The sequence below is a fragment of the Salvelinus sp. IW2-2015 genome, linkage group LG6.2 (genome assembly GCF_002910315.2).
Source record: "Salvelinus sp. IW2-2015 linkage group LG6.2, ASM291031v2, whole genome shotgun sequence".
Classification (NCBI taxonomy): Eukaryota; Metazoa; Chordata; class Actinopteri; order Salmoniformes; family Salmonidae; genus Salvelinus; species Salvelinus sp. IW2-2015.
The window spans coordinates 12,168,330-12,188,089 of NC_036846.1; the positions used below are offsets into that span (position 1 = coordinate 12,168,330).

At 41.6% G+C, this 19,760-nt stretch overlaps 1 protein-coding gene across 5 annotated transcripts in view; it reads left to right on the plus strand.

Moving 5' to 3' along the window:
• Positions 1 to 5,245: 5,245 nt before the first annotated feature.
• LOC111965837 (glutamate receptor 2) overlaps positions 5,246 to 19,760 on the plus strand; it is a 68,176-nt gene continuing 53,661 nt past the window's right edge. For all 5 annotated transcript variants that reach the window (XM_023990177.2, XM_023990178.2, XM_023990180.2 and 2 more), the window contains exons 1-2: positions 5,246 to 5,636; positions 5,825 to 5,965. In XM_023990177.2, coding sequence (XP_023845945.1) covers positions 5,552 to 5,636; positions 5,825 to 5,965 — 226 coding nt within the window. In that variant the 5' untranslated portion in view covers positions 5,246 to 5,551. The remainder of the gene's footprint in view (positions 5,637 to 5,824; positions 5,966 to 19,760) is intronic.

The following is a 19,760-nucleotide window of genomic DNA, read 5'->3' on the forward strand; positions in this document are numbered from 1 at the left end:
TGCTGCTCTGGCTGATACTGCTGGTTTGAGCTATGGTCCTAATACCATGCTGCTCTGGCTGATACTACTGGTTTTTAGCTATGGTCCTGCTCTGGGTTGATACTGCGGTTATAGTCCTAACACCATGGTGTTCTGGGTTGATACTGCTGTTTTGAGCTATGGTCCAAATACCATACTGCTTTGGGTTGATACTGCTGTTTTGAGCTATGGTCCCAAATACATTACTGCTTTGGGTTGATACTGCTGGTTTGAGCTATGGTCTCCTAATCCCATGCTGCTCTGGGCTGATACTACTGGTTTGAGCTATGGTCCTAAAACCATGCTGCTTTGGGTTGATACTGCTGGTTTGAGCTATGGTCCTAACACCATGCTGCTTCTGTAACAAAATCCCCTAAAAAAAGGAAGAACACTTTACTGTCATATACAGTTGAAGTTGGAGTTTACGTACACCTTAGCCAATACATTTAAACTCAGTTTTTCACAATTCCTGACATTTAATCCGAGTAAAAATTCCCTGTCTTAGGTCAGTTAGGATCACCACTTTATTTTAAGAATGTGAAATGCCAGAATAATAGTAGAAATAATATTTATTTCAGCTTGAATTTATTTCATCACATTCCCAGTGGGTCAGAAGTTTACATACACTCAATTACTATTTGGTAGCATTGCCTTTAAATTTTATATCTTGGGTCAAACGTTTCAGGTAGCTTCCACAAGCTTCCCACAATAAGATGGGTGAATTTTGGCCCATTCCTCCTGACAGAGCTGGTGTAACTGAGTCAGGTTTGTAGGCCTCCTTGCTGGCACATGCTTTTTCAAATTCTGCCCACACATTTTCTATAGGATTGAGGTCAGGGCTTTGTGATGGCCACTCCAATACCTTGACTTTGTTGTCCTTAAGCTATTTTGACACAACTTTGGAAGTATACTTGGGGTCATTGTCCATTTGGAAAACCCATTTGCGACCAAGTTTTAAATTCCTGACTGATGTCGTTGCTTCAATATATCCACTAATTTTCCTACTTCAATGATGCCATCTATTTTGTGAAGTGCACCAGTCCATCCTGCAGCCAAGCACCCCCACAACATGATGCTGCCACCCCCGTGCTTCACGGTTGAGATGGTGTTCTTCGGCTTGCAAGCATCCCCCTTTTTCCTCCAAACATAACGATGGTCATTATGGCAAAACAGTTCTATTTTTGTTTCATCAGACCATAGGACATTAATCCAAAAAGTACGATCTTTGCCCCCATGTGCAGTTACAAACCGTAGTCTGGCTTTTTTATGGCGGTTTTGGAGCGGTGGCTTCTTCCTTGCTGAGCGGCCTTTCAGGTTATGTCAATATAGAACTCGTTTTACTGTGTATATAGATACTTTTGTACCTTTTTCTTCCAGCATCTTTACAAGATCCTTTGCTGTTGTTCTGGGATTGATTTGCACTTTTCGCACCAAAGTACGTTCATCTCTAGGAGACAGAACGCGTCTCCTTCCTGAGCGTTATGAGGGCTGCGTGGTCCCATGGTGTTCATACTTGTGTACTATTGTTTGTACAGATGAACGTGGTACCTTCAGGCGTTTGGAAATTGCTCCCAAGGATGAACCAGACTTGTGGAGGTCTACACTTTRWTTCTGAGGTTTTGGCTGATTTYTTTTGATTTTCCCATGATGTCAAGCAAAGAGGCACTGAGTTTGAAGGTGGGCCTTGAAATACATCCACAGGTACACCTCCAATTGACTCAAGCGATGTCAATTAGCCTATCAGAAGCTTCTAAAGCCATGACATMATTTTCTGGAATTTTCCAAGCTTTTTAAAGGCACAGTCAACTTAGTGTATGGTAACTTCTGACCCAATGGAATTGTGGTACAATGAGTTATAAGTTAAATAATCTGTCTGTAAACAATTTTTGGAAAAATTACTTGTGTCATGCACAAAGTAGATGTCCTAACCGACTTGCCAAAACTATAGTTTGTTTACAAGACATTTGTGGAGTGTTTGAAAAATGAGTTTTATTGACTCCAACCTCAGTGTATGTAAACTTCTGACTTCAACTGTATTGCCACCCAAAGCTGATAAAACATTTGTCAAAAGGCCAATGACTTACTTGATATTAACTTGACAGTTACACATGGCAGCAACATATGYGTGGGTGGTAATAGGGTCTTTGTATCAAGATTAAATGTTGTGGTTTGGCTTGAATCACAACACAGTGTACAGAGCAAAACCTCATCTGACATTTCTGGTTTATAGTTTTTAGTAAAGACTGAMTGGAATATAAACTTATTCACGTCTCTAATTAGATCATGTTTTATATAAAAAAAACTCTCATTAAACGTAATAAAACAGCATCTCTACTGCTACCTATATTGTATGTGTGAACCAAAATGATATCTTATTCAGTTATGTGGAAGGGATTCAAAGCCCCAGCTGTCGCTGATTAAATAGATTTAATGTARTCAAAAAGGAACACTACTTAACCCTATAAACACAGATGTGCACGCGTACTGTCCACGTCATAGACACCCATAGATATGTCAACCCCCAGCAAGGACAAGCAGTTATCGTTTCACCACTGTCCATGGTGCTGAAAGCTATGAGAGAAAATAATTTCAACACTGTCCATGGCGCTGAAAGCTATGAGAGAATATAGTTTCACTGCTGTCAATTTTGCTGAAATCTTTGAGAGAATATAATTTCACTGCTGTCCATGGTGCTGAAAAATATGAAAAATGTTATTTAGAAAAATGTGCTTATTTAACTAGGCAAGTCAATTAAGAATAAATTCTTATTTACAATGACGGCCTACCCCGGCCAAACCCGGACGACGCTGGGMCAATTGTGCACCGCCCTATGGGACTCCCAATCACGGCCGGATGTGATACAGCCTGTGATACAGCCTGTTATACAGCCTCATTTCAMCGCTGTCCATGGTGCTGAAAGCTATGTGGAAAACATGGAATAGTGGAAGACATGGAATAGTGGAACACATGGAATAGAGGTTGACATGGAATAGTGGAAAACAAGGAATAGTGGAATACATGGAATAGTGGAAAACATGAAATAGTGGAAAACATTAAATAGTGGAAAACATTAAATAGTGGAAAACAAGCCATAGATCAAAGGTAAAGAGTGCATTCATTTGATGGTTAACCCCAGCGAGATGGGAGTGGAGGGATACACACACACACACACACTAATTCTTATTAAGTAACTGGTTCTCACAGCCTTTTTAAGTTTACTCAAAGTGTTACCTAAACTTAACATTTTTAGTTAGCCCAAACATAGCTCCTAATTTAGAAAACCTCCATTCTATGTTTTTGTTCTATGTTTTAWATTTCTATGTGTTTGGCCGAGTGTGGTTCTCAATCAGAGGCAGCTGTGTATCGTTGTCTCTGATTGAGAACCATACTTAGGTAGYCTCATCCCACCTGTGTTTTGTGGGTTGTTGTTTCCTGTTGTGTGTCTGCACCAGCCAGAACTGTTTCGGTCGTTATTCTTTGTTATTTTTGTTATTTCAGTGTTYGTTTCATAAATATGGACACGTACCATGCTGCACCTTGGTCCTCTCCTTCCAACAGCCGTTACACTTATGTTCATTCAACTAGAAAGTATTATGGTGGTGTCTTAACTCAAAAAGGCTGTGGAACTGGTTACACACACAGTGCTTTTAACATACAATGTTTTCAATGTACATATTTTACACACATGATTACATTGTGCATGTTCTATTATGCAGTCATTATTATTATGTCCTCACCATCAACTTTAGACAACCTTACAGAAAAACCCTACAATTGCTGAAATATTTCTGTCAAATCAATGAGGAGAGAATTGTCAGATTAACTGATAAATGACAGACATTGTGGCGTAGCAGGAAAATCAGAATGCTGTGAACCAAAAGGTTGTGAGTTTAAATCCCAGGTGAGAACATGTTGAATAATAATTACTGTATAAATTAATTAACATGCACAATGTAATCATGTATGTCAACCTGTGTCAAATATGTCAATTGAAAACATTGTAAGCACTGTGCGTGTGCGTAACCAGTTGCACCGACTTTTTTAGTTAAGATGCCCAAATAATAATTTATAGTTGAATGAACATATAAGACAAGTTGAGCAAACGCATAATTTTATGTTGACTGAATTTTAGCTAAGTTTGGGCACAACTAAAMATTTTAAGTTCAGGTAACAATTTAACCAAAAAGTTGAGTAAACTAAAAAATAATAATTAGACGATCACAAATACATGCACGCACGTACGCACACCCACACACGCACACGCATATACACACGTATGTACGCAAACACCCACACTTGACAAGATTGACTTGACGAGCCACAAATGAACTGCCTCTAAATGTCTGCCTGTACAAACTGACAATGGGGATGATGAGAAAGCAGTAGGCCTATGTTACAGTGAGTCTGACATGACAAAAGTATATGCTGTTACAGGTATACAGTACCTCATGATAATTAGGACTACATAAATGGAGATGGACTCAGGATATTCAACCACTCTTGAAAAAAATATATGAACGCATCTGGATGAAGGACCACATTGGTTTACTAGACATTTTATTCCAACAGTGGTTAGAGACAGTTTATTTTTCATTCCTTATATTTTGGGTAGATCGTGAGCGACAGTATTGTTTTTCTTTTGGATTAGCTAGATAATCTTGTCAAGTTCATCAAGTGCAATTTAAATGTCTCAGAGATATAGACAACAATGCATCAATGTTTCAAGCCTAAGAAGCAGGCGTTGGTCAATAGCTGGCACAGCTACATGCTTTTGAGCATGGCACCCACTACCCATGGATGAACTAAGGTGCCACTCTCAAACCGGCATTGGCATTTGTTTGCTTATCCACATGCTGTACTGTTATAGTGACTGTGAGTCTGATTATCAGAAGGGCACACATAGGTTTATTCAAGATGTAATTCATGTCAGTATTTGCTAAGTTGTTAGTGCAGAGTGATACAGCGAAGGGCTAACCCCTCAATAATGACTTGTTTAACACGAAGACACCTGGAGATGATGAGATTGCCCTTATGGTCTGCCATGAATCTTAGCAGGTTTAAAAAGTCATCGCCACATATCTCTTATTATATGCTCAACAAACTAACATGTACAAACACTAATGAGCCCTTGACGTCGCGAGGAAGTGGAGTGCGCGCTCGGCTCCTCTCGTGTCTTTACGCATCTCATTAACATTCGTCGCTTGTTCGTGATGCTGAAACGATCTCCAGAGCACGGAGCAGAGACTAGAAGTGTTCCTGTTTGTTAAAGGAGGTGTCGACGACTCGTAGGAGGACAGCGCGAGAGAGGAGCTGAAGAGACAGTTAATATACAATTCCTTCACTGTTGGACCTGGAAAAAGGGAGCAAGAGCCCTAATTTTCCATTCAAAATCCACCTGCAGAAGAAAATAGTCACCAGTGAATTTTCCCTGACAGCAAGTCGTCAACATGTGTCGGATCTAACATAGACCCTTATTGAGTAAACAAGGAATATCTCCGTTCTTGGGTGGACGTGGGCACATTTTTTTGTGGAAATGCCTAAGCTTAAGAATTCATCTGTTTTCTTTCTACCAGTTTTATGGGGTTTGGCGCTTGGTGGCTCTCAAAGTGTACAAATTGGTATGTATCAATCAAATAAGTTAATTGAAATGATATATCATTGGACATAGGTCCAGCAAGTAGGCTAGTGATTGTGCCAATGCATTATGAAAGCTGGTCATGAAAATATATCAAATAAATTAACAATACAACATATTGGAATAGTCTATGCACAAGTATATTGAGATGTCCAATTGTTTCTATTGCAGGTGGACTCTTTCCAAGGGGTGCTGATCAGGAGTACAGTGCATTTCGGATAGGAATGGTTCAATTCAGCACACCCGAATTCAGATTGACGCCCCATATTGACAATCTGGAAGTAGCGAACAGTTTTGCCGTCACCAATTGTTGTAAGTAACAACTGTAACCTATTTCAAGTCTCTTTACATAAAATGCAAACCATTTTCATCCCCTTCAAAGATATCAATAGAAACACAGMGAAACTATCAATTTATAGATTAAATTACATTGAAACGGTGTATGGAACAATTCAATTAGCGCGTAATTTGTGAGCGCTTATTTTAGTTCGTGAAACCATATCTGTTGTGGAAAGACATAGAAAAGTGGGCTGTTTGTGTTTGTACAATAAGATCATTGTTAATCTTCGATTCTGCGAGAAATGACATGGTAATGTTGGTTTCCACAGTAACAGTCAGTCACAGTGATGACTCCCATGCCACAGGCGCGCGTAATGTAATGCATGATAAGCACTGGGGAATAATATCCATCGTCGTTTTGTTCATATTTTAATCAAATTCAACATATTTTTATTATATTTTGTGAAATATTTTTACCATTTGCAATAGCTTATCATCACAATGAAAGACCTGACTGAGGTCAAAAGGCATTCAAGCCTGTTAATGGACAATTCATGGTCTTGGAAGACCCCCTAAAGACCTGAGTGCAGGCCTTTATGGTTCCACATTTAATAGTCTTTGTGCATTTATTATCCGTATTTTGTCATTACCTTGATAAGGAAACTGATCTATATACATTATAAGTAGTTCTGTGGAAGAGAAAGAAAGAAAGTGTACGAATGAAACTATAMAAATAATTGCTTCCCTTCGGGCAGAAATATGATATAGGTTATTGCATAGCCTACTTCCAGTGTTTGTGGATTAGACTCTTGCCTACCACTTCTTCGCCCACATTCGTTATGTTATTAGGTYCTTGAGCGCAATTTCTATATCTATTTTGGGAACATTCTACTGCAACAATATATATTTTAAAACTGACAGTATTTGCTAGTTTATTTTAGAAATAAGAGGTTCGATTTGATCTGTGCACTGAGCTATTAATGAGCGCGCGCTCTATGGACGGGCTACCAATTTCATCTAGCTGTTGCCAAGCGACAGTTCGTTTTGAAAAACGTCTCGGAAGTATATCAAAATKATACTTTAAATAGTATGTGCATTGATTATCTATATAGATTCCACACTTTTCATATAAAAGCATGTTGCATTAAAGCTCCTCATTGCATCGCGCAACAGATGCCTGATAATGCTGGATTGATAGAACGGTGACGACATGTCAATCACAGCTTGGGTTCTATCTAAGTAACACCATGAATACCCATGAGTGTGATGTCAGAGATGTTCTTAAAGACTTGTAGATGGCTTCATTCCCTTAGTAGTCTACTGTAAGTACGAAGCAGATGGATTCATTGTAATTTACAGATTTACCTCACTTATTAAACACATATGCCATTTAAAAGCTTTTCCGTTCAGGAAGATTATTTATATGCTCTTCAGAAGGGAAAAAGCTGAAAGCATGTTGATTGGACATACTGTAGCCTATTAGTCATATGTGTTCTTATCATTTATTTGAACATATAGGGACAATAGATATGTGATAACCGTGCCTGTAGTCAACAAATCGGTCAATGGACCAACTCAAACTCAAGTAAACCACGGGTCAAAAMCACTCATTAATAATTGGCAGTACTTTTGACAATACAATACATMTATATTTTTTTTATTGTCAGTAAAATTGTATTTTTCGTGTATGGGGATATACTGCATATTACTAGAGAGCGAGAGGCTCTTCTCAAGGTTTTGACTGTATGCTTTTAACCCAGTAGATGGCACTATACATTACAAGGCATTACAGGACTTCCCTTTGTATTTAAAACAAACATTTTCAGCTGAGAAAGCACACTTAAAACTGGGCACAGAGACATTTATAGGAGCCCTATTAAAATTACATAGATCAATTTGCTATTCATTAGGTGAGACAGTTAATTTAGGTCCTGACAATGTAACCAGTAAATGGGGAATTTTTCATGCATAGAAAGAATGATATCCCTGGGATGAAAGACACTCTGATTAGCTAAATCACCAAGCTGTATTGAGGGCATAAGCTTCCCTTAAAGGTTGAGGGCATAAGCTTCCCTTACAGGTTGAGGGCATAAGCTTCCCTTACAGGTTGAGGGCATAAGCTTCCCTTACAGGTTGAGGGCATAAGCTTCCCTTACAGNATAAGCTTCCCTTACAGGTTGAGGGCATAAGCTTCCCTTACAGGTTGAGGGCATAAGCTTCCCTTACAGGTTGAGGGCATAAGCTTCCCTTACAGATTGAGGGCATAAGCTTCCCTTACAAATTGAGGGCATAAGCTTCCCTTACAGGCTGAGGGCATAAGCTTCGCTTACAGGTATGCCTTGTGGGATAAGATCATTTATAATCTGATTAAGTGGATTGACATTTTCTCAAAGACATTTTCGTAAAGGTTATGCAGTGAGTCCGAGAATAATTCCATTACTGGGATATTGTTGTCTATGCTTTTATGGTGACCATAAGAAAAACAAGAACGTGTACAAATGTACTGAATAAATTATTGTTGGGCCAGTGGTACTTCTACCATGTATCAAAGCTATGGCAGGAGAGATGACATATTGTGCTATCAAGAGTACATCTGGTACATTCTAGATCTGCTGCCAACTCTAGGAGAGTAGATAGAGGTGGCCACTGTGTGTATGTGTGTGTGTGTGTGTGTGTGTGCATGCGTGTGTGCATGCGTGTGTGTGCCTGCATGTGCCTTTGTGCATATATGTGTGTCTATGCACACTATTGTGTCTTGATGATTTTCCACTGACCAATTTCAAAACAATCAACACTCCCTCTCTGGGGTCGCATAGAAGAGATAAAGTCTCTTGTAAGAAACAGATGATTTAACACATCAAAAGTCCCTTGTTTACATGGTTAACTTAGTCTCTCTAGACATCTGCATTGCCTCCCACAATTTTCAAATGCCTAGGGTCTCGTTTTCAAAATGATGGTTGACTTGCCATGCTGTAATTTCCTGCATTCATCTGCAATCTGACTTTGTTATGATGTAGTATTCATGATGTTTACACTTTTCACAAATTACCAAAAATCTGATGTATGCAGAAAGCATTTCCCATAGTATTTTTTTGTGTGAAAACTTAATTAAATCCATATCCCACTATTAAAGAGAACACTGTGAAATATTTAATATGCTAGGAATTTGGGCCGGTCAGAAATCGAGGTTAGGCAGGACTCTGTGGACCTTAGCCTGCCCTGAACACGCGCCTTAACCAAACCACTTCCTAAATTGCTCCCTATTCCCTATATAGTGCACCAGAGCCCTATGGGTCCTGGTCAAAAGTAGTGCACTACATAGGGMATAGGGTGCCATTGGGCACACACACTCCTCTCCTTTAATAATCCTGCATTCACACATATACGTGGGGTATCTCTAAACTACGCAGAGCTGAAATATCAATTACACACTTGTTCAAACACTCTTTTCAAGTAATATCCTAAATAATAAATATTAATTATAAAAGTAAGTCGTCTTCTCTTGTCTCATATGACATGGCTTAGCACGCTCACTGCCTCAGAGGCAGCCAGGTCAAGTCTCAAATAACATGGCTTAGCCCGCTCACTGCCTCAGAGGCAGCCAGGTCAAGTCTCAAATAACATGGCTTAGCCTGTTCCCTGCCTCAGAGGCAGCCAGGTCAAGGCTGTCCACGTTGATGTGCTCTATATGGAGTCACTGTGCATAGATGTCACTTGTCTGTCAAAGCAAGTTAGAAGAGCTAAACAATATTGAGCTTGAAGTTATTGCTTTCTAGGCTGCTGCTGTATGTTCAACCAATGAGAGGACACATCCACCCCTGCCAGGTATTTGATGAGTGAGTCATCAGATCTAGAATCAGCTTCCCCTTCCCCATTTATAACCCTAACTATTATGAGGGGAAACAGAAAATGGACCCTAGATCAGCCTCTAGGGCTAACTTCATCCAATTCCTAATTCTTAGTTCAGCACCACATCAACATGTCATCCTTATCCCACTGCATCGATCTTGATGTGTTCACTCAAATACATCTTATCTTTAATCTGATCTAGGACCTGATAAACAACACTCCTGGCTCCTACACACACCCAGTATCGTGTATCAAACTGTAGGCTACAGTATACCCAAGGGCAGAAGGCACTGTAGCGACAACTCTATTTACTCACAGTCCCTGTTCCAATCTAGATTCTGAAGGCAGAGCACTTCTTTGCCAAGGAGATGGAGCGGAGATGGACCACAAGTATGATTATGTATCAGCAGTCCTTGACATCTGAGACTCAAACTAGTATGTGGACACCCCTTAAAAAGAGTGTAATTGAGCGCACAGCCATCAATCTCCACAGACAAACATTGGCAGTAGAATGACCTTACTGAAGAGCTCAGTGACTATCAATGTGGCACCATCATAGGATGCCACCTTTCCAACAAGTCAGTTCGTCAAATATCTGCCCTGCTAGAGCTGTAAGTGCTGTTATTGTGACATTAAAATGTCCTGGAACAACAACGGTTCAGCCGTGAAGTGGTAGGACACACGAGCTCACAGAACGGGACCGCCAAGTGCTGAAGCGCGTAATGCGTAAAAATCGTTGTCCTTGGGTGCAACACTCACTACTGAGTTTCAAACTGCTCCTGGAAGCAACGTCACCACAATAACTGTTTGTCGGGAGCTTCATGAAATGGGTTTCCATGGCTGAGCAGCCACACACAAGCCTAAGATCACCATGCGCAATGCCAAGCGTTGGCTGGATTGGTGTAAAACTTGCCGCCATTGGACTCTGGAGCAGTGGAAACACGTTCTCTGGAAAGATAGGGCTAGGCGTTCCGCTAGCGGGACAACTTCTGGTGAAACTGGAGGGCGCACAATTCAAATAAATAATCATAAAGATTATGCATATTAAACATGTAGGTACATACAAGTGTCTTATATCAGTTGAAAGCTTAAAACCTTTCTAGGACACACGTTCCGCTAGCGGAACCTCACCACAACATTCCGCTGAAAAGGCAGCAAGGGAAATTCAAAAATATTTTTTAGAAATATGTAACTTTCACACATTAACAAGTCCAATACAGCAAATGAAAGATAAACATCTTGTTAATCTACCCATCGTGTCCGATTTAAAACACGCTTTACAGCGAAAACACAACATATGATTACGTTAGATCACCGCCAAGTCCAAAAAACACACAGCCATTTTTCCAGCCAAAGATAGGAGTCACAAAAAGCAGAAATAGAGATAAAATTAATCACTAACCTTTGATGATCTTCATCAGATGACCCTCRTAGGACATCATGTTACACAATACATGTATGTTTTGTTCGATAATGTGCATATTTATATCCAAAAATCTTAGTTTACATTGGCGCCATGTTCAGAAATGCCTCCAAAATATCCTGAGAAATTGCAGAGAGCCACATCTAATAACATAAATACTCATACACTTTGATGAAAGATACATGTTTTACATATAATTAAAGATACACTTGTTCTTAATGCAACCGCTGTGTCAGATTTCAAAAAAACATTACAGAAAAAGCACACCATGCAAAAATCTGAGACGGCGCTCAGATATAAAAAACATTTCTCCGCCATGTTGGAGTCAACAGAAATACGAAATTACATCATAAATATTCCCTTACCTTTGATGATCTTCATCAGAATGCACTCGCAGGAATCCTAGTTCCACAATACATTTTTGTTTTGTTCGATAATGTCCGKTATTTATGTCCACGTAGCTACTTTTGCTAGCACGTTTAGTACACATGTCCAAACGCTCGTGCCGGTCCAGGCGAACTCAAACGAAAACTTCAAAAAGTTATATTACAGGTCGAATAAACTTGTGAAACTAAGTAGAGAATCAATCTTCAGGATGTTGTTATCATATATATCCAATAACGTTCCAACCGGAGCATTCCTTTGTGCCTACAGAAGTACTGGAACGCAAGGCGATATAATTTGGAATGCGCATGACCAAGAACTGGCACTCTGCCAGACCACTGACTGAAACAGTTCCCATCCGGCCCCACATCACAGTAGAGGCTTCATTCAACGTTCTACAGACTGTTGACATCTAGTGGAAGGCGTAGGAAGTGCAAACAAATCCATATCTTACTGGGATTTGAATAGGCGATGAGTTGACAATCAACCAGCCTCAGAATTTCCACTTCCTGTTTGGAAGTTTGCCTGCCATATGAGTTCTATTATACTCACAGACATAATTCAAACAGTTTTAGAAACTTCAGAGTGTTTTCTATCCAATAGTAATAATMATATGCATATATTAGCATCTGGGACAGAGTAGGAGGCAGTTCACACTGGGCACGCTATTCATCCAAAGTGAAAATGCTGCCTCCTATCCCTAAAAAGTTAAATTCTTGTTAATCTAACTGCACTGTCCAATTTACAGTAGCCATTACAGCGAAAGCATGCCATGCAATTGTTTGAGGACGGCGCCCCACATCCAAATATTTTTCCACCGGCACAGGTTTCATAAATTCACAAATAGCGATTAAATATTCACTTACTTTTTGAAAATYTTCYTCTGATTTGTCATCCAAAGGGTCCCAGCTATAACATGTAGTGTCGTTTTGTTAGATAGAATCCTTCTTTATATCCCAAAAAGTCTGTTTAGTTGGYGCCATCGATTTGAGTAATCCACCCGTTCAACATGCAGAGAAAGGAATTCAAAAATCTACCGCTGAACTTTGTTAAAACATGTCAGAATACATTTCTATTGACTCCTCAGATACCCTAAAATGGAATCAAACTATAATATTTCATACGGAAAGAAGTATGTTCAATAGGAAAACGATATTAGCAGGTGCGTCTTGTCTTCCTCGTGCACCCAAACACGAATTTACAATAGTATTTCCCAGTACTAAAACAAATTTTTCTTACTCGTTTTGGAAGAAACAAGCCTGAAACCTTGAACATAGAGTGCTGACACCCTGTGGAAGCCATATGAATTGCATACTGGGAGCTATAATTAATTATTTCCCTATACTTTCCATTGTAATAGCATGGGTTTATCTTTGGATTTTCTCTTACCATATCTATTGTGTTATAGTCTCCTACATTATTTTAACATTTCTACAAATTTCAAAGTGTTTTCTTTCCAATGGTACCAATTATATGCATATCCTGGCTTCAGGGCCTGAGCAACAGGCAGTTTACTTTGGGCACGTCAGTCAGGCGGAAATTGAGAAAAAAGGACCCTAGCCTGAAGAAGTTTTAATCACGCTTCACCTTCTGGCAGTCCGACGAACGAATCTGGGTTTGGCGGATGTCAGGAGAWTGTTACCTGACCCAATGCATAGTGGCGATTGTAATGTTTGGTGGAGGTGGAATAACGGTTGGGGTTGTTTTTCATGGTTAGGTCCCTTAGTTCCAGTGAAGGGAAATCTTAACACTACAGCATACAATTACATTCTAGACAATTCTGTGCTTCCAACTTTGTAGCAATAGTTTGGGGAAYGCCCTTTCCAGTTTCAGCATGACAATGCCCCCATGGACAAAKCAAGGTCCATACAGAAAAGGTTTGTTGAGATCGGTGTGGAAGAACTTGACTGGCCTGCACAGAACCCTCACCTCAACCCCATTGAACACCTTTGGGATGAATTGGAATGCTGACTGCGAGGCAGGCCTAATCACCCAACATCAGTGCTGACCTCACTAATGCTCTTGTGGTTGAATGGAAGCAAATCCCTGCAGCAATGTTCCAACATCTAGTGGAAAGCCTTCACAGAAGAGTGGATGCTGTTATAGCATCAAAAAACTCCACGTTAATGCCTATGATTTTGGTAAGAGATGTTCGACAAGCAGGTGTTCACATAAATATCTACACTTCAAAAGGGCATCGACAACACAAGGTATACACAGTGCTGGATATATTGTCCTGCCTAGTCCCCATTGGTAAGATGGCACAAACAAATCTGGGACTAGGCTAATATCGTCCCCCTCATCACATTTGGACACAGAGAAACAGGTGTGCTTGTACAGATCATAGGCGCTGTTTATATTTCAACTTACAGTAATATGTAATACAGCGCATGCTGTAAGTGGGTTCAGCAACAGTATATACATGTTGCATCATAATTCTCTGTCTGGTTTAACCCCTTAATATCCACTGGTCACCATTTAGCTCAGAATTTGAAAGATTCAAACATGTTAAATGCAGTGGAATCCTCAGTACATAGCTCCATTAAAAAGGTGTGGCAATGAAGGGGTTAAATGAGTCGTGAATCCCTGTCCACAGGGAGACTTTTTATCACAATATTTGTGTAGTCAATTTGATACTGGGTCAATTTGGAATGCCCAAATGATTTATTCTGTTTGTTCTAATCTAGATATTTGCAATGGTGGGTGAATTCATTAGCCATACTAGATACCAAGCTCGCTACCCCTCTGATGGAGAGGTTTTCTTTAATCAGCGATATGATTATGATTTTTATCGGGCCGCTGTTGTAGGTTTATTTCTTATTACCTGTTCTCATCAAAAACCCTAACATCTCGATGTCACACACCCCTGCCACCAGCTGTGTATTGTTTCCGATGTCTTCCTGTGTTGTCCATCTGTGTGCATTGCTAAGAGAGAGAGAGAGGAGAGAGAAGAAGAGGAGCAGAGAGAGAGAGAGAGAGAGAGAGAGAGAGAGAGAGAGAGAGAGAGAGAGAGAGAGAGAGAGAGAGAGAGAGAGAGAAGAGAGAGAGAGAGAGAGAGAAGAGAGAGAGAGAGAGAGAGAGAGAGAGAGAAGAGAGGAGAAGAGAGAGAGAGAGAGAGAGAGAGAAAGAGAGAGAGAGAGAGAGAGAGAGAGAAGGAGAGAGAAGAGAGAGTGTGACAGAGAGAGAGAGGTGTGACCAGAGAGAGAGGAGTGAGATTGACAGAGAAGAGACAGAGAGAAGAGTGTTTCCGAGCTTGACAGCGAGAGAGAGTTGTGACAGAGAGAGAGATGGTGGACAGAGAGAAGTGTCTGGACAGACGAGAAGTGATGTGACAGAGAAGTATGTAAACCATTGTGACAGAGAGAGAAAGAGAGAGAGAGAGAGAGTGTGACAGAGAGAGACTGTGATGGGCAGAGTAGCGAGTGGGCGATGGAGGATGGCCAGAGAGAGAGGCAGTGAGATAGAAACTCAGACAGACAGAGAGAGAGATGGAGAGAATTGTCTTATTCTCCATCCAAACAACCCATTGAACAGGCTTATGTAATTCCACCTATGAGACAGACAGGGTATCAGTATGCAGCCAAACAGCCCAGGTCCATTAAAGGAGACAGGATGATTCATATCTATCCAAAACCACCACGAGGGGTCTAATCGATAGAGGGAGGTCTCTTCTCTTTTTTTAAGAGTAAGATCATTTTATTGGTCAATTGGACACAAGGTCCAACCGAAATTTGACTTCCACTTTTAACCCAACCCCTCCGAAAGACACATACATACATCTCCGTGTTCTGTTTCAAGAAGGGACTGTAGATTTCCTCCATTCGAGAGACCAGAAATAGGCTGACCTGGTAGATATGTCACACAGACCATTACAATGAGCTACAGTCCGTACACACAGTTCTTTCACCAAGAGATGACATTCTCAGAGTTGAACGCCCCCACCCACACCCATCTAGTACAAGAACCACATCTTCTACTGTGGCTAAGCAGTGACTAGAGAGAATTGGAGAAGGAGAGAGAGTGGGGGGAGTTGCATAAATKATCTGACAGATTGATTTCCACTCGGCTCTTCCCCTCACAAAGAAAGTAAAGGTAATTGTGTTCCATCCAATAAAAAACGTATAGTACTGCTGACCTTTTAGCGAGACCTGGCTCGGTCAACTCCATTCTAAATGAACGTGGAATCAAATGGGSCTGCTATAGTTATAACGCAATCGATGTGCCCCTGTTGCACAAACACACAGCATAGTGTTGGAATTTAATTTACTCTCTTACAGTAATGACAACCTGAGGCTATTGAGACTTTCTTCTGTGTTTGGATGATGTGTTATTTTTATGATCATTGTCACGAAGTCACACCCATCCCACTGGTGTTAGAAGTTCAGAAGGAGAAAGTGTAGGCTATATAGAAGTAATGACGCTCAAATAGAAAATCATTAAACCAAACAATGAGGGTTTCTATCATCGTAATGGAGGTGTAGATTCCATCTCACATCCCAGTGTTCCAACTTGCATGGGATTTATCTTAATAATGCGACTCCGTGTAGCCAATGGCAATGTCTGCTTTAGGTATAATGCCAGGAGCCACTTGGGTATTTGACAGCTCAAACGTAGTTCCACCTCCGACACGTCAAAACATCAGTTATGTGGATTTCGGCTGAAGTGGATCTGATTGAATCGGGCCATAAATGTTCCACTGCACAAATAGGCAGTGGAGGGGCATGCATTGCTTGTCGTTATGATGGTAGTCCATTGTGACTGCTGCTTGCTTATGATTGGTAGTCCATTGGACTGTATTGCTTGCTTTGATTGGTAGTCCATCTGTGACTGTATTGCTTGCTTATGATTGGTAGTCCATTGTGACTGTATTGCTTGCTTGATGATTGGTAGTCCATCGTGCTGTATTGCTTGCTTATGATGGTAGTAGTCCATGTAACTGTATTGCTTGCTTATGATGTTAGTCCATACGTGACTTGATTGCTTTGCTTATGATTGGTAGTCCTCGGACTGTATTGCTTGCATATGATTGGTAGTCCATTTGACTGTATTGCGTTGCTTATGATTGTGGTCCATCGTGACTGTATTGCTTGCTGATGTTGGTAGTCCATCGTGACTGTATGCTTGCTTATGATTGGTAGTCCATCGTCACCGTGTATTGCTTGCTTATGATTGGTAGTCCCATCGTATCTGTATTGCTTATTTTGATTAGTTGTCCACCGTGCTTTGTATTGTTTGTTTTTTGATGGTTGTCCATCGGTATCCAATGAGGACCATCTCAATCTTGCCCTTTATCTGTATAAGGCGTGTATCACCAACCCGGCCGTGATTGGGACCGTGTGGGAGTCCATAGGCGGTGCACAATTGGCCCAGCGTCTGTCCGGGTTTGCCGGGTAGGCCGTCACTGTAAAATAAGTTAGTTCTTAACTGACTCGCCTAGTTAAAAAAAGGTTAATATAAATAATAAATATCTATGAGTCTTGTGATGGCTGTAGAGGCCAATTCTGGTGGCAGACAGGCATGTAAAGGCTGGTTGGAGGGACGGTGACAGGCATGTAAAGGTTGGGTTGGAGGAGGGCCGGTAAGGGGTGGAGCAGGTGCAGGCTGTAAAGGCTGGGTTGGAGGCCAGGTGACAGGGATGTAAGGTTGGGTTGGAGGGCCAAGGGACAGGGCATGTAAGTGTGAGGGACTAGGGTTGGAGCAGATGCGGCATGTAAGGCTGGCGTGGGGCCAGGGCAGGGCATGTAAAGGTGGGTGGAGGGCCAGGTGACAGGGCATGTAAAGGTTGGTTGGAGGGCCAGGGACAGGGCATGTAAAGGCTGGTTGGAGGCAGGCGCAGTGTGGAGGGCACGGGACAGGCATGTAAGGCTGGGTTGAGGGCAGTGGCAGGGGACAGGGCGATGTAAAGGCTGGGTTGAGGAGGCCCAGGTGACAGGGGTGTTAGGCTAGGTTGAGGGAGGCAAGGGGAAGGGGCATGTAAGGTTAGGTTGGAGGAGGCAGGGGACGGGCTGTAAAGTTGCGGTTGGAGCCAGGGACAGGGCATGGAAGGCTGGGTTGGAGGGACAGGGGACAGGGCATGTACGGTGTGGTTGGAGGCCAGGGGGACATGTAAAGTGCGTTGGAGGGCCAGGGCAGGCAGTAAAGGCTTGTGGAGGGCCAGGGACAGGGCATGTAAAGGCTGGGTTGGAGGGCAGGGACAGGATGTAAAGGGGGTGAGGAGCAGGGGACAGTGGCATGTAAAGGCTTGGGTTGAGAGTGTGCAGGGAGAAGTAAAAGGCTGGGTTGGAGGGCCAGGGGACAGGGCATGTAAAGGTTGGTTGGAGGGCAGGGGACAGGGCATGTAAAGGCTGGGTTGGAGGGCCAGGGGACAGGCTGTTAAGGCTGGTTGGAGGCAAGGGACAGGGCATGGAAAGGCTTAGTTGGAGGGACAGGGCATGTAAAAGGCTTGGTTGGAGGGCCAGGGGACAGGGCATGTAAAGGCTGGGTTGGAGGGGGCAGTGTGCAGGGGACAGGGCATGTAAAGGCTGGGTTGGAGGGCCAGGGGACAGGGCATGTAAAGGCTTGGTTGGAGGGCCAGGGGACAGCTCTGTAGGCATGCTTCTTCTCACACTTCATTTACAGTTGTTGTTTACGTTGTCCCTCAATGCAGTGGGACCAGTCTGATATGCAGCAGGAAGTCCTGAATTGTGGATGTTGCCCTTCTTCTGGGTTGTTTTAATCTGGTCCTTGAAACATTATAGTGTCAAACTATATCTGTCTGTACAAACCCAAAACATGACATGAATGTATGGTTTGCTGTAAGTTAAAGTCAATGGGACATACTGTACTACAGTAGGAAAGGGAGTCATCGAAAATATAACACCAGAGACCGAGAGACATGTAAAACCCATTTTACAGTGTTTTAGTAGCTCAACAGCCAAGGCTGCTCCACTGTTACCATAGCAACGTGGTGCCAGACTACCTCTCCATTGGTAGACCAGTAGACGTTTCATTTGTCTTTTTGTGAGGCCTATGCTCCTGAACGTTCCCCTACATTGGTGGTGTTGTTCTTCAAATTAACTAAAGCACAACTAGGGCAATGATGCTCAGTGGAGCAATCAACTTTTATTAACGATCCAGCACCGTAATAACATGTTCAGTACAGCTCTATGGTAGCCATGGCGACAATGGGAAAATTGGTCTTCGGAATTAACATACGCTTTCATTTGAGTCTAGTCATGTGTAAGGATCTATTCTGAGCATTAGTACAGGAACATAATCTACCACAGCACGTATGTATGTGTTGAATGGTTTGCCCAATTCCGTGTTATGTTGGTGTGTTTACAGCACCTTGGTGATGCTACGTCATGCATGCCATGATGAACCAATCTGAGCAGGTATCATTGAGATAATGTGCACTGAGTGGAACTCCAATCATATCCAATGAGGCTTTGGGGTTACGTTTGGTAGATCCGACAGATAGAAGTGTAACATAGTCTACTATAGTCTATAGTCTACTGATGGGATACTGTTTCTGATTCTTACAAAGCAATTTACTGTAACTTGTAGCATTCTAATCAACCCTTCCAAATCGTTGGACTACAGATAGTGTCTCAAACTCAGTATGCCAGAAAACAGACTGCTATTCAACATTAGGGTGCAAGTGTTATTCTGTCCACAGTACACCTTTCTATATTTTCCATTGAATGTTTTTCCATTTGTGCGTGCATTATCCGTTCTCCTTGTGTATGTAATGTTGTTCCATCCTTTTATATGCACAAATGAACAGACAATACTGAATAAGTAAGCTGGAGCTTTCACACACATTCAGCTAGAGCAAACAGGGAGTCTGTTTGGTTTCCATGGCAACCTGGCTCTCTGTCTAGTTGGATGAAACAGTCTTTCTATACAGCAGTAGTAGCTAATATAACACTATGCCAAGACATCATTAAAGAGAGTGCTGCTTGGCCAAAACCTCTGTGCTGGTATATTTAGAGAAGTCATTATTTATGTACTTTGTATTTAGCTATGACTACACAGACAAATCTAATAGCATCCCTACCAGCTGCAGTGTTGTGGTCTTATACCTGCATGATGCATGGATTGATTGATGAGAATCAATATGTCTTTGAATATAGTATTGTCTTTTGTGGAATTAAATATTACCTGTGTGAACAACCACAATAACCACAAAAT